This window comes from Urocitellus parryii, chromosome 4 (genome assembly GCF_045843805.1).
Source record: "Urocitellus parryii isolate mUroPar1 chromosome 4, mUroPar1.hap1, whole genome shotgun sequence".
Lineage (NCBI taxonomy): Eukaryota > Metazoa > Chordata > Mammalia > Rodentia > Sciuridae > Urocitellus > Urocitellus parryii.
The window spans coordinates 97,832,822-97,857,068 of NC_135534.1; the positions used below are offsets into that span (position 1 = coordinate 97,832,822).

The following is a 24,247-nucleotide window of genomic DNA, read 5'->3' on the forward strand; positions in this document are numbered from 1 at the left end:
TTAGATAGAGTATGTGAGCAATCAAGACAGAAGATCAATCTTTTATAACCTAATCTCAGAAGCAACACATATTTGCTAAATCCTATTGGTTACACAAATCAATGATACAATGTAAGAGGAGATTTGATAAGGTTGTGAAAACTAGGTGTAGGAATCACTAAGGGCCACTGTAGAAGCTGGCTACCAAAATGAAATTATTTTGATGAACCAAAGATTGCACATAAGCAAATGTTTGACTCTGCACTGTTATAAGCAAATGTTTGACTCTGCACTGAAAGAACATAACACTTCATTTACTGTCTTTCCTATTCCCATTTCCCTCCCTTCCCTTCATTTCCCTTTGTCTAATTCAATGAACTTCTGATCACTCCCTGACCCCTTATTGGATATTAACATTTGCATATCAGAGAGAACATTTGGCCTTTGGTTTTGGGGGACTGGCTTATTTCATTTAGCATGAGAGCCTCTAATTTCATCCATTTACTGGCCAATGCCCTAATTTCATTTTTCTTTATGGCACATTCCATAAGATGTTTTAAGAGTTGCACTTATGTTAAAAGAGGTGGGGCAAATAATTAATTTTAGTACATATATGAAAAATTTCTGTCATACTATTTAACACTAAGCACAAAAATAAAATCTTTATAAACAAAAATGATAGGGTTGCAAGGACCATCTATACTATTTCCAACTCTTTGTGACTATTTCCATAATAATTAAAACAATTATAGAACTGGGAGCTGACAGAGAAAGAACATAAAGCATTTAGTTAACTTCACTTCCTCCTGTCTCCCTTCAACCCTGCCACATCATTGACAGATGAGAAAAAGGTCCTGGTTATGGAAAGAATAGATAACTTTACCGGGATCACATAGTGCTACAGCAGGAAACTAGAATCCTTCCTGTCTTCTCATTACACTACTAGTTATGGACAGAAGAACCAATGGCAATAACTCATAATAGAGAAGACATAGTAAATATGTGAGGATTGAATCAACATACATTAAACAGCTAGTCACTCCAGAATTGATATCTGTTAGGGTAGTTTTTTAACACTGACTGTTACACTTTCTCCGGCAGTAGTGGGCTTCTGTTCCTCTTTCCACTCCAACTAAGAGCTGACCTACTTAGTCAGGAGTAGAATGGAATCATCCATTTGGCTCAGCTAGTATTTAAGCACTGAGCATATAGATTTTGAAAAGTAGAAATTATGGCCCTTAAACTCAAAAAGCAGATGGTTAAGTTGGCAAGAGAAGACTAAAGTCTGGAACATTCAGAAAGTTAGACATTATATGACAGGTGACAACACAGATTTATATATTTTAATAATTGTATTTAACCACAATTTATATAACACAATATTTAAAACACATTATGACATTGATTCTTTTATAGACCATCCCCAGTTTACAGATAAGGAAGGTGAGACAATGAAGAAGTTATGTAACTTGCAAAAGTTCTTAAAGATATTAAGAAGGAACAGGGCTCAAACACAGGAAAGGATAGTTCCAGAGTCCACACTCACTTCAGCACAATAATCTGAAGCTTCTCAATAGTAGTAATAACTATTATTCTGTTTCCTTCATGTCATTTTTTAAAGGTTCTGAAGAAAAGTCAATAAGGGAATAACAAAACTACTCTGGGAAATTTTAGCTTTCAAGTTGTACAGAAGAAAGGAATATCTACCAGGTCTTAGGACAGTCTGCTATCCCTGTTCACAAGGACTAGGATGAGCAAATAAACATGCACTAATGAGGTAATGCTTTCCTGGTGCCAAAATGAAAGACAAAATTGAATTATAAATGCAATTAGCAAATTAAACTAAAGTTGGAATGAAGAAACTAAACGATATGCTTTTCTGCAAGAACAACAGTAATTTTACTGTCAAAGCCCACTAGAACATACAGGGACTTAATATAATCTCCTAAAGATCTCCTCCCAGTACTATGAAATAGCATACTGCACCAGGAACAGATAGATCTGATTTTTTTCCTTTAATGAGTGCTGGGTGCAGTGGTACACACCTGTAATCACCGCAACTCCAGAGGATTGAGGCAAGAGGATTGCAAGTTTGAGGTTAGCCTCAGCAACTTAGGAGACCCTGTCTCAAAATAAAACATAAAAAAGGAATAGAGATACAGCTGAATGGTAAAGTGCCCCTGGATTTAATTCCTAGTAACTATCCCCACCAAATATGAAAAGTAGTTTGCATTAAGAATAAAGCAATACATGGGCCTGGAAAGTATTTTGCCTAATAAAGCAAGGAATTTTATTTGGTAAAATTTTGCCACCTTATAAAACAGCTACTTTCCTTTATATTTGAACTTTACACTTTGAATTTTTTTCCTTGCAAGGAAATAAAAGGATCTTGTAGAACTCTGATCCTCATGTATTAAATTTCTGCTTTGGTATTCTTTTCATTACATATCTTGGATCATCCATGGATCATGAATTAAAACCCTCAGAACACTTACTCAAAAACTTTAGGAATAAATATTTTCTAGAGCTAACTGATATGTAATGTAAGATAGTAAAAGAAATAGTGTTTAGCACAGGTTCCCCCTTGTCCTGAGATAACATGTTAGTATAGTTTATTGTAATTCTGAAAAAAAAATATTAAAAATTCCTCTAAAATTCAAAACTTTACTTAAAAGTCTTATACCAGGGACTGGGTTGTAGCTCAGAGGTAGAGAGCTTGCTTAGTGTATGTGAGGCATTGGTTCAATCCTCAGCACCACATAAAAATAAAATAATGATATTGTGTTCACCTATAGCTAAAAAGTAAATATTTAACAAAAAGTCTTATACCAAGAAAATGTAAAATTTCAAAACAAAATCTAGAAATTTCTCTTAAATTAACTTTTTCTTTAAGTTATATCCCACTATTACTGCTATTAATTTAGAGGATTAGCTTAAGAGAGGCTTTTACTCATGCCACTCACTTCATTACCATTACTATATTTGGAAGTTTCACTCTGTCAAAGATAGAGGCAGTTCTTCATTTTGTTATGAGAACAAATTTTACCATAGTCCTCAATAAACTACTCTATAGTATGAATGCACTCCCTTCATTTGAATGTCTGATGTTATTCATTTGAGGCTACTATTAAAATCACGATGCTAAACATGACAGTAAAAAGGAAATGAAATAATAAGGTATTCATAAAACACAATGGAGATAATAATAATAATAACAACAACAGGGCAATGTGAGCATCTACATATGTGTGTGTGGTCATGTACAACTGGAATAAACTGACTAAAAGGAAACAGAAGCCAGAAGCCAGTTAGCAAATGGACGCTTTCCTAGTTATCCAATGTCTTCTGATTGGGCTCTGTCAACCTACCATCTTCACTCCAAATTATCCAATTATCTATCTATCTAATTCATAGCTCTGGCATATAAGAATTACTTAGAGCTTCTTCAACTTAAGTAGCTGTGCAAATAGATCAATACTCCATGGCTCAAGCCCTCATTTTCCAGAGGTTCTAGGTATACAACCCTCAAGAGTTGTCAGGGTCTATTAAGAAAAAGCTCAAACTGTTCAGAGCTTCAGGCTAAAAATAAATTATCCACCAAAAATAAATCAATACTAGACTCTAGCTAAGTTTCTGGATTTTACATCTTACATCTTTTAAAATTTCTCATCTGCTTTCATCTTCAAAAAGTCTCTCCACAAGGATAATGTGTATTTCTAGTTAATCTTTTTACTATTGCTATTAAATATTGCTACTACCACTAGTAATAATACCAATGTTTCTATGTCTATATATCTTTCTCTCTCTACACACACACACACAAAAGATAAAAAAATCTGATCATGTATCAGACAAATTTGTGAACTTTTCATATATAAGATCTCTTTAGTCCTCATTAAACTCCATGAGCTGATACTGTTATTATCCCTGGTTTAAGATGTACTGAAGATCACACAGCTAGTAAGAAAAGCATGGGATTCAGGTCTGGAAACTGGTTCCCGAGTCCATATGCTTACAATACTGGAGCATACTCCTTTTGCTTATATAATACAAAGAATATTCTTGTATTAGAACCTGGGTTCTAGTCCTTCTCTGACAATTAATCAACTGTGAGATCTAGAGAAAGCCATTTTCACTATACATTGAGCTTGGTTCAACAATCAGCTTCTAGAAGTACTACTGTGTGATGATAAAGTAGGTGCTTTTATTTTATAAAAAATGACATTATTAGATGATCTGTGAGCTTTTTTATTGGTTGTTCAAAACAATACAAAGCTCTCGACATATCATATTTCATACATTAGATTCAAGTGGGTTATGATCAACCATTTTTACCCCAAATACAGATTGCAGAATCACATCGGTTACACATCCACATTTTTACATAATGCAATATTAGTAACTGTTGTATTCTGCTACCTTTCCTATCCTCTACTATCCCCCCTCCCCTCCCCTCCCATCTTCTCTCTCTACCCCATCTACTGTAAATCATTTCTCTCCTTGTTTTTTTCCCATTCCCCTCAAACCTCTTATAGGTAATTTTGTATAACAATGAGGATCTCCTTCCATTTCCATGCAATTTCCCTTTTCTCTCCCTTTCCCTCCTACCACATGTCTCTGTTTAATGTTAATCTTTTCCTCCTGCTCTTCCTCCCTGCTCTGTTCTTAGTTGCTCTCATTATATCAAAGAAGACATTTGGCATTTGTTTATTAGGGATTGGCTAGCTTTACTTAGCATAATCTGCTCTAATGCTATCCATTTCCCTGCAAATTCCATGATTTAGTCCTTTTTTTAGTACAGAGTAATACCCCATTGTGTATAAATGCCACATTTTTTTTTATCCATTCATCTATTGAAGGGCATCTGGGTTGGTTCCACAGTCTAGCTATTGTGAATTGTGCTGCTATGAACATCGATGTGGCAGTATCCCTGTAGTACACTCTTTTAAGGTCTTCAGGGAATAGTCTGAGAAGGGCAATAGCTGGGTCAAATAGTGGTTCCATTCCCAGCTTTCCCAGGAATCTCCATACTGCTTTCCAAATTGGCCTCACCAATTTGCAGTCCCACCAGCAATGTACAAGAGTACCCTTTTCCCCACATCCTCGCCAGCACTTGTTGTTTGACTTCATAATGGCTGCCAATCTTTCTGGAGTGACATGGTATCTTAGGGTGGTTTTGATTTGCATTTCTCTGACTGCTGGAGATGGTGAGCACTTTTTCATGTACTTGTTGATTGATTGTATGTCCTCGTCTGAGAAGTGTCTGTTCAGGTCCTTGGCCCATTTGTTGATTGGGTTGTTATCTTATTGTTTAATTTTTTGAGTTCTTTGTATACTCTGGATATTAGGGCTCTATCTGAAGTGTGAGGAGTAAAAATTTGTTTCCAGGATGTAGGCTCCCTATTTACCTCTCTTATTGTTTCTCTTGCTGAGAAAAAAACTTTTTAGTTTAAGTCCCATTTGCTGATTCTTGTTATTAACTCTTGTGCTATGGGTGTCCTATTAAGGAATTTGGAGCCCGACCCCACAATATGTAGATCGTAGCCAACTGTTTCTTCTATCAGATGCAGAGTCTCTGATTTGATATCAAGCTCTGTAGTATAGTTTGAAATCTGGAATCGCTATGCTGCCTGATTCACACTTCCTGCTTAGAGTTGCTTTTGCTATTCTGAGTCTTTTATTTTTTCATATGAATTCCATGATTGCTTTATCTATTTCTACAAGAAATGCCATTGGGATTTTGATTGGCATTGCATTAAAACTATAGAGAACTTTTGGTAATATCGCCATTTTGATGATGTTAGTTTTGCCTATCCATGAACAGGGTATATTTTTCCATCCTCTAAGATCTTCTTCTATTTCTCTCTTTAGGGTTCTGTAGTTTTCATTGTATAAATCTTTCACCTCTTTTGTTAGGTTGATTCCCAAGTATTTTATTTTTTTTGAGGATACTGTGAATGGGGTATTTTTCCTCATTTCTGTTTCAGAAGTTTTGTCGCTGATATACAGAAATGCCTTTGATTTATGCGTGTTGATTTTATATCATGCCACTTTGCTGAATTCATTTATTAGTTCTAATAGTTTCTTTGTAGACCCTTTTGGGTCTTCTAGGTATAGAAACATGTCTTCCACAAATAGTGATAGTTTAAGTTCTTCTTTTCCTATTTTTATGCCTTTAATTTCTTTCCGTCTGTCTAATTGCTCTGGCCAGAGTTTCGAGAACTATATTGAATAGAAGTGGTGATAGAGGGAATCCCTGTCTTGTTCCAGATTTTAGAGGGAATGCCTTCAATTTTTCTCCATTCAGAATGATGCTAGCCTGAGGCTTAGCATAGATAGCTTTTACAATGTTGAGGTAAGTTCCTGTTATCCCTAATTTTTCTAATGTTTTGAACATAAAGGGATGCTGTAGTTTGTTGAATGATTTTCTGAGTCTATGGAGATGATCATATGGTTCTTATCTTTGAGTCTATTGATGTGGTGAATAACATTTATTGATTTCCATATATTGAACCAGCCTTGCATCCCAGGGATGAATCCTACTTGATCATGGTGCACAATTTTTTTGATGTGTTTTTGTATCCGATTCACCAGAATTTTATTGAGGATTTTTGCATCTAGGTTCATTAGAGATATTGGTCTGTAGTTTTCTTTCTTTGAGGTGTCTTGTCTGGTTTCGGAATCAGGGTGATGTTGGCCTCATAGAATGAATTTGGAAGAGCTCCATCTTTTTCTATTTCCTGAAATAACTTGAAAAGTATTGGAATTAATTCTTTTTTAAAGGTTTTGTAAAACTCTGCTGTATACCCATCCGGTCCTGGGCTTTTCTTGGTTGGTAGTCTTTTGATGGCTTCTTCTATTTCCTCACTTGATATTGGTCTGTTCAAATTGTGTGTATCCTCCTGACCCAGTCTGGGCAAATTATATGATTTAAGAAATTCATTGATGTCTTCACTATCTTCTACTTTATTGGAATATAGGTTTTCAAAATAATTTCTAATTGTCTTCTGTATTTCTGTAGCATCTGTTGTGATATTGCCTTTTTCATCCCGTATGTTAGTAATTTGAGTTCTCTCTCCTCTTCATTAGCATGGCTAAGGGTCTGTCGATCTCATTTATTTTTTCGAAGAACCAACTTTTAGTTTTGTCAATTTTTTCAATAGTTTCTTTTGTTTAAATTTCATTGATTTCCGCTCTGATTTTAATTATTTCTTGCCTTCTGCTACATTTGCTGTTGTTTTGTTCTTCCTTTTCTAGGGCTTTGAGATGAAGTGTGAGCTCATTTATTTGTTGGTTTTTTCTTTTTTTGAGGAATGAACTCCAGGCGATGAATTTCCCTCTTAAAACTGCTTTCACTGTGTCCCATAGATTCCGATATGTTGTGTCTGTATTTTCATTTATCTCGAAGAATTTTTTGATTTCCTCCTTTATGTCTTCTGTAACCCATTGATCATTCAGTAACATATTGTTCATTTTCCATGTGATATAGAATTTTTCCTTCCTTCTTTTATCATTGATTTCCAGTTTCATTCCATTATGATCAGATAAAATGCATGGTATTATCTCCACCCCTTTATATATACTGACGGTTGCCCTATGGCATAATATATGGTCTATTTTTGAGAAGGATCCATGTGCTACTGAGAGAAAAATATATCCACTTGATGATGGTTGATATATTCTATATATGTCAGTTAAGTCTAGGTTATTGATTGTGATATTGAGTTCTATAGTTTCTTTATTCAACTTTTGTTTGGAGGATCTGTCCAATGGTGAGAGAGGTGTGTTGAAGTCACCCATAATTATTGTGTTGTGGTCTATTTTATTCTTGAACTTGAGGAGAGTTTGTTTTATGAACGTCGCCACACCATTATTTGGTGCATAAATATTGATAATTGTTATGTCTTCTTGGTAAATGGTTCCTTTTAACAGTATATAATGTCCTTCCTTATCCCTTCTGGTTAACTTAGTCTTGAAGTCGATTTTATTCGATATGAGGATGGCCACCCCTGCTTGCTTACGAGGACCGTGTGCGTGGCATATTTTTTCCCAACCTTTTACCTTCAGCCTGTGTATGTCTTTTCCAATCAGATGTGTCTCCTGGAGGCAGCATATTGTTGGATTTGTTTTTTTAATCCATGTTACCAGCCTATGTCGCTTTAATGGAGAGTTTAAGCCATTAAAGTTTAGAGTTACTATTTACATATGATTTGTACTTCCAGCCATGTTTGATTAGGTTTTTTTTAATTTAGTTTGTTTCTCCATGATTAGCTTTCCCCCCGCCCTCTGTCTTTACTGAGATACTTCCCACTCGTGTAGTGTTTTGCTCAAGATGCTTTGCAGTGCTTGTTTTCTGGCTGCAAATTCTTTTAAGTTTTGTTTATCATGAAAGATTTTTATTTCGTTGTCATACCTGAAGCTTAATTTTGCTGGATACAAAGTTCTTGGTTAGCATCCATTGTCTTTCAGTGTTTGAAATACTTTGTTCCAGAATCTTCTCGCTTTCAGGGTCTGAGATGAAAAATCCGTTGTTAACCTTATTGGTTTACCCCTGAATGTAGTCTGCCACCTTTCTCTTGTAGTTTTTAATATTTTCTCTTTGTTCTGTATATTGGATATCTTCATAACAATGTGTCTTGGCATTGGTCTACTGTGATTTTGTATGCTCGGCGTCCTGTGTGCATGGACAATTTGTATATCCGTTTCCTTTCTTATTTCTGGAAAGTTTTCTCTAATTATTTCATTCACCAGGTTGCTCATTCCCTTGGTTTGAACCTCTATACCTTCCTCTATCCCTATGACTCTTAAGTTTTGTTTTTTTATGTTATCCCATATCTTTTGGATGTTTTTCTTGTGATTTTTTACCAGCCTTTCTGAGTTGGCTCGACTCTTTTCAAGATGATATATTTTGTCTTCATTATCTGACGTTCTGGCTTCTACTTGCTCCACTCTGTTAGTGATACTCTCATTTGAATTTTTAATTTGGTTTATAGTTTCCTTCATTTCTAGAATAATTTTTTGATTTTTTTTATAATCTCTATCTCCTGATAAAGATGCTTATTTGCTTCTTTTATCTGTTTATGTAATTCATTTTCAGTGTGTTCTTTCACTGTTTGAATTTGCTGTCTCATATCCTCTTTAAGATTCCATTCCATCTGTCTAAGGTATTCCTTGAGTTCTTTATTTGGCCATTTTTCTGATGCCTCTAGGTCCTCCTGAATATTTAGGCTGTGCTGCATTGTTTGTACTCCTTTTCTTCCTTGCTTTTTCATGCTGCTCATGTTACTTCTTGTTCTGTTTGACTGCTGAGTTACTGTTTACTCCTATAAATTTATTTGATGGTTGGGAGGAAAGGTATTAGAAGGGAAGGGAAGAAGTCACTAAAGAGAATGAGAGTAAGCAGGCAGAATTCAAGGAAGGGGTAATAAGGAAATTGAAAAGAAATGAAAAGACAAAAGAAAAAAATAGAAAAGAAAAAAATTTTTAAAAAATAATAAAAAAATTAAAATTAAAATAAAAAAATTAAAAAAATATTTAAAAAAATTAAAAAATGAAAATGAAAAAAAAAACCCCAAATAAAAAAAATTTAATAAATGCAGTCTTAGAGTTCGATTAACTTCTCTTCCAGTAGGTGGAGCTGTGCCCATCGGGCCAAGCTTCTCCTCTCAATTCGCGGGAACCAATCACTGTACAGCAGCTCCTCCTCCCAGACTGGGCAGGTCTCCAATCCTTAGTGCCTAGGGCCTTCTCTTATGTCTAGTCACTTCTCCACTTTTCCTCAAGCCAGGCCCCGCTCACCGGTGACGCTCACCACAATACTGGCTACACGCCAGGTCTGCCGCTCCCAGGAGCCCTATTTTCTTGAAGGACTGGGCACACTCTCCCCATTTGACATTCCCTCAGACCCTAAGTTTGTGGAGCTTGGGTCTGAGTACCCACAGTGAATTTTGCTTGCCCTCTGGTAGCCACACCCCTGGTAGCTGGTGCAAGAGACCTCAGTTGTCAGCACTGGTGGGAGTGGTAGCCAGGGGTTCCGCGCCACTCCTGATTCCCTCGGTCTGACTATCGCGCTCACGGGAGAGCTTAGAGGGGCCTTTGAGGTTTCCCTGCTGTGTGGAGAGGAAGGGCTAAGGGGTTACACACCTGTCGCCGCCGGTTTCAATGAAGTTATCTCCTCTGCCGCATTCTGGTGACGTCAGTTCTCTGCCATGGTGGTATCCCATGCAAATAGCGACAGTTCGTTCCCTTTGCCGGGTGACCAATGCAATGGGTGGGTCCTGACTGGCTCTCCCAAGCCCCGTCTCAATCCTGTGGCCACTGCCTATGAAGGCTCAGTTGGTATTAACCTCTGCAGGTTCAGAAGGGCCGACCAGTTGTTTCAGTGGGATCGTTTAGTGCTGAGTCATAGCAGGTTGTCTGGGAGACGCAGGAGAACTAAAGCTTGAATTCAGCCGATCTGGGTTCGGTGTGTGTTCTGAGAGGCCCAGACTGTTCACCCCAGATCCACATCAGCTCAGCATTGCCTAGTGATCCTGAGCAAACAGCATTTAGACGGTTTACGACTCCCTACGCTCGCGCAGCTGAAGAGGTCAGAGACTTGATCTCTCCGCGCCCGCCGCCATGTTGGATCTCGATCTGGGAGCTTTAAGGCTTGAAAATGAAATATATCTAAGGGAAGGGAGGATAGCAACTGGCAATTATCAAGTTAATCTTCTAAACATTTTGTCATTTTATATTCTGTGATATGAGCATTATGATCCGTCTTGAGAGTCAGAGATCAGATAACAAATCCCAAGATCATAGAGACAATCAGGATGAAGAGTCAGTATTTGAATAGCAACTAAAGCCCAAGCACTTTCTGCTATACCACAGTGCTTTCCTGGTTTCACTATTCATGCTCTCCTCAGCAGCTGTAAGCAGAGATTTAAAGATGATATATGTAAAGTACATAGCACAAAAAGTCTTGCTAAAAGAACAAATACAACAAACTAGTTTGGAGGTAAAAATAAGAGATAGGTAATACCAATTTAATGGCAATAGATTATTATCTAAAACAAAAACAAATATGCTTTCGTACAAGTTCTACAAGGTGGGTGGAGTACCATATCAAAACTAAAAATTTTTGGAGGGAAAATCTCAGTGACCTCAATTCATTCTTAAATACAGAAAACACTATAAGAATGGCAATATATGTGGCATTTCCAGACTACATATATGAGTTTTTATGGTATTTTGCTGCATGCAGTTACTTCCTAACAATAATGCAGAATCACTTTATTAAAAGGAATCACCATTTTTACCTAGAGAGAATTTCATAGATAATACCAATGAGCAGGGGGAGTCTCTTATGTATTGTCACTTAAAGGAAGGCAGAAGAGTTAGAAATTGTACTGTGCTAACTTATTAAATTCCTCTTTTGGTTTAGAAATGGAGTCATTCATTCATTCACTAAATCATCAGACAAGTAACAATTGAGCACCAGTTTAACATGGTTAACTTGCTACTTAATAATAAGATGATAAATTTTTTACTCAAAGTTTAACAAAACATCTGCAGGGGATTTAAAAGAGTTCTTTCATTTAACAGCTCCTACATGTCAGTTTTTTAAATTTAATGAATAAGCTAGACTTAAAGAAGAGGAAAAAATTGAGCTTTATTATTTTGTTACTATTATTGTTTGTTATTACTTCATTATTCTTTGTTTTTTATTGATTTTATTTTTTAATACATGACAGCAGAATGCATTACAAATCTTCTTACACATATAGAGCACAATTTTTCATATCTCTGTTTGTATATAAAGTATGTTGACACCCAATTCGAGTCTTCATACATGTGCTTTGGATAATGATGTCCATCACATTCCACCATCCTTGCTAATCCTTTTTATTTTGTTAAAATTAATATTTTATCTTATTACTAAATGCATGCTAAGACACTAAAGAGAGTGACATATAAGTGCCATGATTAAAAGATATACAAGGTGCTATAAGAAGATAAATGTTATTTATAAAGGTTGGTTCCTGAAGGAACTGAAATTTGAACCAAGACTAGAAAGTGTGGTGTGTTTAGAATTCAGGGTATAGGTAATGAAGTCTTGATTTACTGGATTTTAACAAATCATAATATATAACTATAGGATTATAAGGGTTTTTAACAAATAATATAGTTCAACATCTCATTTTACTTTCAAGAAAACTGAACCCTTTAATATATGTGCCCAGCATTTTCACAGGAGAATGACTATGATACAAGGTGAGGTCATTCTTAAAGAACTGAACACCACTGTGTTGAAGAAGAAAAAGAAGCTGAATGTAGCCATATTATAACCACTCACCTTAGAAAACCTCCAACCTTCTTAGTATGAAAATGTCTATAATCTGCTATCCCAAATATATAACTTAGAGAAACCACCTTCAGATAATCTGAATGGTGTCCATAGACAAAAAAAATGTTAAAAATCTGTAAAGTGCCTCTGCATACTCTATAGGTTCATCAAAGAACACTGGTGATAAAACTGTTTAAGGTATGCATAAACACAGTCAACTCATCAATTCACCCAATTCTTTCCTCTTCTTTCAATTTAGCTTGTTCATTAAATTAAAAAAAATCGAAACGTAACAGCTGTTAAATGAAAGTATTCTTTTAAATCCTCTGCAGATATTTTGTTAAACTTTGGGAAAAGCTTTATTATCTTATTATTAAGTAGCAAATTAACCATGGGACAATAGTAGAAATAGGTCTACCAAAAACCAAGAAAAATGAAATGCCAATATATAAAATACTGTTTCTTTGATGTCTGCCCCCATGTTGCATACAAATCTTTTGCAAGCTAGTTCCCATTTTGCATTTCAAGAGACAATGACTTCTGGGGAGGTACTATGATTTTTCTCTGTAATATTCTACACGAAATAGGGGTACTACCATCTTAGACTTTAGAAACTTCACATTTCTGGCATGTAACATATATAAAAGCAAAAGTCTAATTATAAAAATCTTTGACAACTTTGAAAAAAATAAAAGTCCATTACTTAATTAAAACAATTTACTACATATTTCTTTAAAATAGCAAACAATACTTTATGAAAATCTGATTAATGTGAGTTTTTCAGGAACATGTATTATATAGACAAAATTCATATTTTTTGAATGTCTGTTGTAATAAGATTTGAACTCCAATTACAAAATAGTGCAAGAGACTTGAAAATGAAAATGACTAACATATGTATGCTAAAATGAGAATTTAAACACAAGGGAAAGCAAATCAAAATTCCAATGACTGGTGCATATATAAAAACTGAAAAGAACTGCTGGGCACAGTGGTGCAAGCCTGTAATCCCAGTAGCTCAGGAGGCTGAGGCAGGAAGATCGTGAGTTCAAAGCCAGCCTCAGCAAAATCAAGGTGCTAAGCAACTCAGTGAGACCTTGTCTCTAAAATACAAAATAGGGCTGGGGATGTGGCTTAGTGGTTAAGTGCCCCTAAGTTTAATCTCTGGCACCTTCCCACACGCCAAAAATAGAATATACAAATTATTAATAGTGGCTACACCTTGGTATGAAGTGGGGACTTTCTTTTTGTTTTATACATATCCCTATTGTTTGCTTTATAAGAAATATGTACTAATTTTATTGTTTTAAAATACTTTCTTAAAACTGTTTTAGTATTTTTTGTAAGCAAATAAGTACAAAAGGACAGTGGTTCTCCACCAAGACTACATCAGAATCCTATAGATATCAGTAATACACTGTATACTTAAAAATCTGTAAAGTGGTAGAACTCATACTTAGTGTTCCTGCCAAAATAATTTTTGTTTTTTTAAAAAGGAGTGCAACAGAGTCAACTAAAGAGTGTTTTTGAAAGAAAATATGCAGATGCTTGAGTCCTACTGCAGAATACCAAGTTAGAAAGGTTTGGGAATTATCAATCTAGGTCACCTTTAAAGCTCTTTCCAAAACTAAAATGATACGTACAAATATTCTGTACAGGTTCAGAGTCTAACCACCAACAGCTACATACACAGAGTTTAAAAACATCACTTCTCTAAGAATTTCCTATTCCCCAGCGCTACACTCATTATTGACCTATAGAAACTAGTAGGAAATAAGCTGATTTAAAACACATACAACCTTTAACTGAAAACATTTTTCCTTAGGGCTATTTTGACACAAAACCCATTGTTTTTTGTGACTACTGAGACAGGAATTTGGGAACTGGCTCTAAGATAAACACCAATTATTGCAGAGGTAAAAGGAAAGCGGGGAGGGACATGGCTGTATATTATTGGACTAATTCTCTAACCCAAAACAATAATAAATGAACTTTCCTAGTAAGTCAGATAAGTGTTAGCACTTTTCCTAACCTGGCACCTCATCTATACTGGTGGTTCTTGGTCCTACTAAATCCAATGCCCTTTTGTTATATAAAAAAGTCTATATATACACAATAATTTTAATTTATCCTTTTATATCCTAAAATGAAATTCGTGGGTATTTAAAATGATTTCAAACATACTAATAAAATATTCTAACAGCAATATAAAGGAAAAATAAAATGAAAATAATTTGTATTTCTCAATATGTATATATTTAAGCATGACTATCAAAAGATGATGAAATAGATGCTCATATCTACTTATAAGTGATACATTCAAATGTAAGAGAGGTAGGATAAAAACCTATCTTACGCAACAAGTAAACAAAAATGAAGTATAGCAAGTGATTTCTGGAAAAGGTTCCAAATCATATGAAGTACATTATCTCTTGATGTATGAAGGTGCATTTCTAGGAAATTTAGTATTTATTAAAATGTATGAAATACTTTTGTGTTCATAAATAAAACAAGCTTAGTCATAGAAAACTACATAAAGGTTTTCCCCCTTCACAAATATTCCATACATAGAATATTCAAAAGCTATGAAGGAATTGCACAGCTCTTTGCTACATAGGATGTTCTGTGCTTTACATTTTTGGCTGCTGCCCAACAATTCCCTGTGAAAAACTCAATGCTCCACACAATTCCAAAGTGCCTCCTAGAGGTTAGTGCCATTTATTTCAGAGCCATTGGTTTATAAGTGAATTTAGTATTTTAGTAAGTTTCAGTACCTATATGTATACTAATATGTATTCTAGCCTTGGGCTGAGGAGAAAGTGACTAATGATCCCTGAGATCAGGTTGAAGATACTTCATATATGATATTAGGACTACTTTTAACTAAAAAGCCTAGTGCATTTCCAACCTAGAAGCCTCTAATAAATTTCACCTAAAACTGTACCTGCTTTAAAAAAAAAGACAACAAATCTTTTCATACACAAAAGAGAATTAAAGACAGATATACTGATAATTTTGCCTCCTTTGTGTATCCACCTCCTTTTAAAATGCTTTCTACTACATTTTAGGCAATCAAGCTCAAATTGTGAAGACATAACAATTCTTTCATCTATACTAATGCAAATACAATGCTGAAGCAAATAATCCAAAGTCATTTACATATGCTTCTGATATGTATTTTGATAAATTTCACTAATTGAGATTGGGAAATATAATTTATTTTGGCACTGAAAAACTTCCATGTGTCCACATATATTTTGTTAAAGTAGCAGATAATTCATAGGACTAATAATTACTGGTGTACCCTCACTTTAAATAAAGATGATAATGGCTTTACTTTATATAAAAGGATTCATTGCTTAGAGGAATGTCATCACAGGACTTGAACATAAAAACTCATGAGTTAAAATGCCATTTAATAAATAAATGAATGACTGAATATCCATTCAATTTCTATATACTACAAAAGACTTTCTGAAAATTTTAATCAAAATAATAATTAGTCTTAATAGGTGAAGTGACCATTAGTCACTATTTAGCCTTTTTTTCCATTTCAAACTTCACTAATTAACCAATACTACTTAAAAGAAATCAATATTCATTTTAAAAAAATCTTACTTCATATCTCTCTTCATATCTAAAATTGGTTAAATATTCATGTACAGGCATCACCTTGTGACAAAAATAAGTATATTTTTATACATAACTGAAATCCATTTTTGAGTCTTGTGCTTTCTAATTGTTCTACAAATAAAGTTTGACAAACATGAAATCTTCATATCTCTACGATGTAAGATTCATTTCTGAATCAGTTTTAAAGCAACCAAACACATATAATCACTCTAAAGGGCTCTGATTATCATAAAGAATAGTCTTATCACCAGGTATGGAGACCCATGCCTGAAATCCCAGCTGTTCAGGAGGCTGAGGCAGGAGATTCTTGAGTTCAAAGCCAGCCTTAGGAACTTAGTGAGGCCCTAAGCGACTTAGCAATATCCCGACTCTAATTATAATATTTTTAAAAGGGCTGGGGATGTGTGGCTCAGTGGTTAAGCACCCCTGGTTTCAATCTCTAGTACCAAAAATAAAAGAATATGTCTTATCAAATAATTTCAGAACAGAAATCCTGTTTTCTATTATTAAACATAGAATTCTAATGCTGATAAACAAATAATCCCCTCCTTTACAAAATAGCACATGATCCCAAAACACATCTAACATATAAATTTCTAAGCACAAACCAAATGTATATATAAAATTTTGTACCTACCTGGTACTAGGCCGTTTTTGCAGAGCTTTATCCAAGATAAGAGATGGAGCACTCCTTCTCCTTTCTGCTAGTGTTTTCATTTTCTGGTGAGGGAAAAAACCAAAAAATCAAAATGAAGGCCATATGGCTTGTAAGGGAAGTATATGATTTCATTGATTATTGAAACTGTAACATCTAAAATAGGAGAGTTAAGTGTCAAAAAGTAGTGTAAGCAGTAAGTGGTTTTTGTGATCAGAGAATAAAGAGGTTAAAGGTTGACTAGACTATCTTGGAAAAGCACCATTATAACCATTAGTATTGTATGTCTAGTACTATAACTAGAGACTGGGCATAGATTATCTCATTCATATCACAAAATATCATTAGTTTAGCCTCTACTAACTCTAATTCATAGGTCCCTAATTAGGTTTCATAGAAAGAAAGGACTTGGAGAAGTCAATTAAAGGGAAGAAAAACCAGTTAAAACAAAAACATAGCAACCAATATTCTCAAATATATAATAAACCTTTCATTTTTTAAAAATGTAAATATGTCCATATTTGGGAATCTCTTCTTCTAAACATTATTTTGCTACAACTTACAAAAGGAAAAAGGAAAAAAAATTCTTCTTTTTTTTGGTGAAATGTAAGATATTCTGGATGCTGTTTCCAGAGATCTAAAATTTGTGGTAAATGAGGTGTTATTCAAATTAAATTTTCTGGATTAATTACTTTAATCTTACAGCTTTACATATAGCCAGAAGGATCTGGTTCTAGAGATTGATAAGTAAGATTAACAATATAGTAACAGATAACAATAATTCTTCTAGTTATACCCTCTTGTACTATCCTATTAAGACTCAGAGGTTTTACCCACTGCCCAAGGGCCCAGGCCAGCCATGCTTGAGAAGTGGATGGTGCTCTAACAGGAACCATTTAAAACTGATTGCATTGCATCCTATTACACAATTCATAGAGGAATCATTTCTTAAAAAGTAAACAATAGGACCTAGATCTGAATGCAGGAATTGAGGAAAAATCATCCAGATAGAGATGCTGAATTTCTCTGACACAATTCTCATCCCACAAATTGACTAGGCTCCCAGGGATCTGTCCCAAATTATTGCTGCCACTACTCTGGCCTTATTAGCAGTGTTTCCCTCATTAATCTTTTCGCTGACATGTGGAAACTATATTCTCAAATCTCCTTAGCAGATGAGATATCAGTTAAAGTAATTCTATAAAACATTAATAAAAGACAGGAAACAAATGAGTTAAGAAATACAGAATATTAAACACCTCCATCAGGTGTTTTTAACCATGAATCAGTTTTAGACCAACAGATTACTTGTATAAAAGTGTTATGCATGATTTATATTTGGCCTGCCTTAGAGAGAAACAGCCCACATTGTCATCAGAGTCACAGAAGAGTCTAAATCTTCCCAACTTTAGTGATTTTAATAACTTAGTTTATATATTTTATCTTGCAAGCTCCACCTCACTGTTTCCATTAGTCATACCCCTTAGAAACAACCCTCAGGAATCTAAAGCCTTGAGGCTGCTGTGAGTTCAGAAGTTGCAAGGAGAAAGGAAACCTTTAGAGACAAGTATTTGTATTGCAAACTATAGCAGCCATCTCCCCAAAGAGTCTTGATATTGGAAATGAAGTGACATAATAATGGGGGCAGTTTGTTCATATGCATCAAGTTATGTTTTAGATCTTTTGCAGGATTCTATTGCTTAATTTGGGGTCCAAAGAGCCCTAACAAATCCATTTTATGGGTGTTTCTGAACTCTCTGAAGTTGTGTGTATAACTTAATTCACAAATTCTCAAAGATCCAGTCCTCAAGGTCAACATGGATTCTCATTCTATGGTTTTGACTCATTTGTTTTTGGCTTATCTTGGGCTTGAGCTTGATTCCTACTCCCTATCATGGTTCCTTTTATTCAGGACCTGTATTTTTCTTACTTCAAAAACTGAAATGTGCCCAATCCTGTTAATTTTACCTGAACCCCTGGCCCTATCTGCTTTGACCTAAAGGGTCTAAACTATCTTGTGGGGCTGTTCCAGGATCTATCTTTACAACTTTATGTCTGCTTCCCCTAACCCTCTGACATTACTGTCACTAGATCCAAGATCCTAAACTAGATGTTCATTAGTACACGATTTCTAATTCTGAGGTTCTTAGCATTCAGGTTTATAAAGAATTTGGAAAGGGTTCAAAAGAGCCTATAAAAAAATTAAAATGATCTGACATTTTAAATTTGGGAACAGTAATAATTTCTAAAATTAATGTAGCCCTATCTGTGGAGGAAAGTAAGTATTTTCCAATGTGAGACAAAAAGAAATGAAGCAAAATTATAGAATGAGAATACAGGTTGACCTTGAAGACTGGATCTTTGAGAATATGTGAACTAAGTTTTACACACAATTTTAGTGGGTTCAGAAATGCCTATAAAATGGATTTGTAAGGACCCTATGGACTCCAAATTAAGCAACCTTCTGATTTAAGGATATATTTCATGGAGTGATAGCAATTAAACATAGAAGAGATAATCAAAGAAAGGTGACAAATATTTCTCTGTAAAGATACTATTAAAATAGGAATTTTTCAACATAAGCTAATGATCAATTGTGTACACAGTGATTAGGCAGTGTTTTCTGAGTAATAAAACTGTCAGATACATAAATAAGGTCAAATACTAAGCATGTCCACTCATTTAAACCGGATTCATATTGAAGAGAAAGCAATCAAAATATAGGCAAAATAGTGTTTTTATTTGAGGTCCTACTATGTGTACTCAGACTTACCCTACCACTAATGAAATATGAAACCTAAGATGATTCAGCCATTTCTCCAAGCCTCTATTTCCTTGCCAAGAAAATTTGATCTACAAATTCTATTTGTGATATTACCCTGTATATGCAAGAAAACAAATAGTATGTGCACTAGGCATTTAGGATTTGCGGCCTTCATTTTGCTTATAAGCAATAAAAGAGCACCAAATAGAATGAAATTTAATTAGATTTACGTATTAATTCTTTCAAAATATATAAATCTCATTTGCTTGAACAGTAAAACAAAGGGATATGGGAACTTTGAAACAAATTCACTGATCTTTACTCAGAAAAAAACTTGGATTTTCTTCTTGTTTATAACAACTACATAAAATAAAATACATCAAGACACACTGAGACTATTGATTCCTTTACAAATGTATAGTAGAACAAACTTATCAGGATAGGCTGAGGTTATGCTTATACTAGCACCAACAAATTTCAGTTATTCTGTGACATGATTAATTATGATTTATTGCCTCACAAGAAACAGAAGGTAAACTTTAAGCAGTGTTACCTTAAAAAATCATTATCCAGGGGCTGGGGTTATCAGTGGTAGAGCACTTGCCTAGTAGGTGTGAGGCACTGGGTTTGATTCTCAGCACTGCATAAACAAACAAACAAATAAAGGTACTGTGTCTACCTACAACTAAGAATATTAGAAAAAAAACATTATCTACTGTGTGACTTTATTCTTCAGAATTCCTAAGTGCTTGATATTTTTATCTAGATAAAATCAATAAATAGTAGATACTGTTGTGGAAGGAAATATTTGTAAAGGTAATCTTTTTAAAAAAAATTGGTAAGCTACTCCAATTTTTTTTACAAGAGAGGAAACACTATTTTTGCAATCTCAAAAATAGATAAATGGGGCTGGGGATGTGGCTTAAGCAGTAGTGCACTCGCCTGGCATTGCCGGGCGCTGGGTTCCATCCTCAGCACCACATAAAAAATAAAATAAAATAAAGATGTTGTGTCTACCGAAAACTAAAAAATAAATATTAAAAAAATTCTCGGGCTGGAGATGTGGCTCAGCGGTAGCTCGCTCGCCTGGCATGCGTGCGGCCCGGGTTCGATCCTCAGCACCACATACCAACAAAGATGTTGTGTCCGCCGAGAACTAAAAAATAAATATTAAAATTTCTAAAAAAAAAAAAAAAAAATTCTCTAAAAAAATATATAAAGGTTTTTAGGTCTTCAAGGTATAGAATCATATAGTCAGAAAAAAAGTGCTAGTTTAAGTTCTTCTTTTCCTATAGTTATTCCTTTAATTTCTTTCTTATAATTGCTCTGGCCAGTGTTTCCAGAACTATGTTGAATAGAAGTGGTGAGAGAGGACATCCCTGTCTTGTTCCAGATTTTAGAGGGAATGCCTTCAGTTTTTCTCCGTTTTGAATGATGCTGGCATGAGGCTTAGCATAGAAAGCTTTTACAATGTTGAGGTAAGTTCCTATTATCCCTAGTTTTTCTAGTGTTTTGAACATAAAGGGATGCTGTATTTTGTCAAATGCTTTTTCTGCGTCTATTGAGATGATCATGTGGTTCTTATCTTTAAGACTATTGATGTGATGAATTACATTTATTGATTTCCTTATGTTGAACCAACCTTGCATCCCGGGGATGAATCCCACTTGATCATGGTGCACAATCTTTTTGATATGTTTTTGTATCCGATTTTCCAGAATTTTATTGAGGATTTTTACATCTATATTCATTAGAGATATTGGTCTGAAGTTTTCTTTCTTTGAGTTGTCTTTGTTTGGTTTTGGAATCAGGGTGATATTGGCCTCATAGAATGAATTTGGAAGTCCTCTACATAGGGAAGAGGAGTGGGAGAGAAAGGGAGGGAGAAATGGAATTGCATGGATGGTGGAAGGAGACCCTCATTGTTATACAAAATACATGTATGAAGATGTGAGGCAAAAAAAAAAAAAAGAATAGCATTACCCTAGATTAAGTTAAGAGAAATGGAGGGAGGGGAGGGATGGGGTTGGGGAGATAGGAAGGATAGTAGAATGAAACAGACATTATTATTACTGTGTGTATATATGTGACTGCATGACCAATGTGATTCTGCAACCTATATACTCAGAAAAATGAGAAATTATATCCCATCTGATTCAAATGTATGATATGTCAAGATCACTGTACTGTCATGTGTAACTAAGTAAAACAAATAAAAATAAATAAATAAAATAAAAGAACTATACTATTTCATTTATCTTTTGGAAATGATTTTCTTGATATTAAACTATTTACCAAGTGTTAAGCAGCCCCCAAAATAAATTTTATGTACACTAAAAAAACAACCACAAAGTACCAGATAACTAAGTGCAAAAGAATAAAGTTGGGAGAGAGGACCTGACTGTGCTGCAGATTCTAATCTATTAACATATGGCTCCCCCCAGACTGCTTCCATCTTGGGACACTACAGCAACTGCCATAGTCCTTTCCACATGGTAGAATCCACAGTGGGACAATGGACGGGGCACTGCATCGCCACACAGGCTGCCAAATGCCATCACAGGGCCTGTTCTTCTATCTCCATTTCTGAAAGTGGTCACCTCCATCTTCAGACATCACTGCTCCCATCTTGGGTTACCTCCGTGGCCACCTCCACCATCTTTAGTTGAGGCAGCATCTATCTTTGGACACCGACTGGAGACTGGAAGCCCAAGAGCAAAGTACCTACATGTTTGATGCTAATGCTGCCATCAACTAGGATCATGACCACTTTCATCTAGGGACAAATGACAGGAACTGAAAGAACCTCACCAAGGTCCTGTAGGCCTGGTTACACCAGAGGTATCCCTACCAGATGTGCTAATAGATTACCATCTTGTTGCAGAGGCAAAAGAGCCCTGCATGGGGGCACCCTTTTCTCTTTATTCTCCTGATAACAGCCGACTTATTTTGATTCCCCTTTCACTCTTCCTATAATCTAATACCTCTATAATCTCACATCCTACCTCACAAACATCTAATTCTACCCACCCACCTACCCATTTCTTTCTCGGTCCACCATTAGAAACTATAAACCCCTCTGCAAACCCACTGACTATATGGTTAATGATAATCGAACACATCACTACTGTTTTCAGCAACAAAACTGTAATTGTCTAAATAGGATCTATTGGATTTATGGCTGCATATTGTTTGCACTGGGTATTGTAAACAGTGATCTCTCCCTTAAAGGTGAGGTATTGGTAACCTACAGGGATTCTACAAGATTATAAGGTAGAAACTGTAATATCTCAGAACTGCATTGTAAGAGATGAAGACACATGGACATCATGAGAAAATAATAAGATGCTACAATAGAACCCACTGACAGCACAGTAGATGAAATGTTAGAGAAGGAGCTCAGAATGTACATAATTAAAATGACCTGTGAATCAAAAAATTACATAAGAGAGCAAATACAGGCAACAATTGATCACTCCAACAAAGAGATAAGAGAGCAAATACAAAGAGCAAAATATTACTTCAAGAAAGAGAGATTCTGAAAAACAAACAGAAATCCTTGAAATGAAGGAAAAAACAAAACAGATAAAAAAACAACAAAAAAAGAAAGCATCACTAACAGACTAGATCATTTGGAAGACAGAACCTCAAACAATGAAGATAAAATTTTTTATATAATCTTGAAAATAAAATTTACTATACAGTGAAGATGGTAAGAAACAATGAACAGAACATCCAAGAATTATGGGATAATGTCAAAAGACCAAATCTAAGATTTAGAAGGATAGAGAAAGACACAGAGATTCAAACCAAAGTAAATGCACAATCTCTTCAATGAAATAATATCAGAAAATTTCCCAAAATTAAAGAACGAATTGGAAAATCACATACAAGAGGCTTACAGGACACCAAATGTACAAAATTACAAAAGATCTACATCAAGACACATTATAATGAAAATGCCTAACATACAGAATAAGGATAAAATTTTAAAGGTCACAAGAGAAAGAAATCAAATTACATATATGGGGAGACCAATTTGGATCTCAGCAGATTTTTCAACTCAGACTCTTAAACAAGAAAAGCCTGGGGCTGGGGATGTGGCTCAAGCGGTAGCTCACTCGCCTGGCATGCGTGTGGCCCGGGTCCGATCCTCAGCACCACATACAAACAAAAATGTTGTGTCCGCCGAGAACTAAAAAATATTAAAAAAAAAATTTCTCTCTGTCTCCTCTCTCTCTCTCTTAAAAAAAAAAAAAAAGAAAAGAAAAGAAAGAAAAGCCTGGAACAAAATATACCAAGCTCTGAAAGAAAATGGATGCCAATCAATAATCTTATATCCAGCAAAATTAAGCTTCAGATTTGATAATAAAATAAAAACTTTCCATGATAAACAAAAGTTAAAAGAATTTACAGTGAGAAAGCCTGCACTAGAGAACATTCTTGGCAAAAATATTCCATGAGGAGGAAATGAAAAACAAGAATGAAAATCAGCAAAAGGAGGAACTATACTAAAAGAAAAGCCAAGCTAAGGAGAAACCAAGTCAAGTTAAAAACCAAAAACAAACCAAAATGACCCGGAATACAAACCATATCTCAATAATACCCCTGAATGTTAATGGCCTAAACTCATCAATAAAAAGACACAGACCAGCAGACTGGATTAAAAAAAAAAAAAAAAGATCCAACAATATGCTGTCTTCAAGAGACTCATCTCACAGGAAAAGACAATCACAGACTGAAGGTGAAAGGATGGGGAAAAATATACCATTCACATGGACTGTATAAACAGGTGAGGGTTTCCATCCTCTTATCAGATAAAGTAGAATTCTAACCAAAGTTAGTGAAGAGAGATAAAGAAGAACATTTCATACTGCTTAAGGAAATC

At 35.0% G+C, this 24,247-nt stretch overlaps 1 protein-coding gene across 3 annotated transcripts in view; it reads right to left on the reverse strand.

Moving 5' to 3' along the window:
- The window catches only part of Arhgap20 (Rho GTPase activating protein 20), a 122,983-nt gene that overhangs the window by 84,823 nt on the left and 13,913 nt on the right, over positions 1 to 24,247 (reverse strand). For all 3 annotated transcript variants that reach the window (XM_026392507.2, XM_026392505.2, XM_026392506.2), the window contains exon 2: positions 16,578 to 16,660. In XM_026392507.2, coding sequence (XP_026248292.1) covers positions 16,578 to 16,657 — 80 coding nt within the window. In that variant the 5' untranslated portion in view covers positions 16,658 to 16,660. The remainder of the gene's footprint in view (positions 1 to 16,577; positions 16,661 to 24,247) is intronic.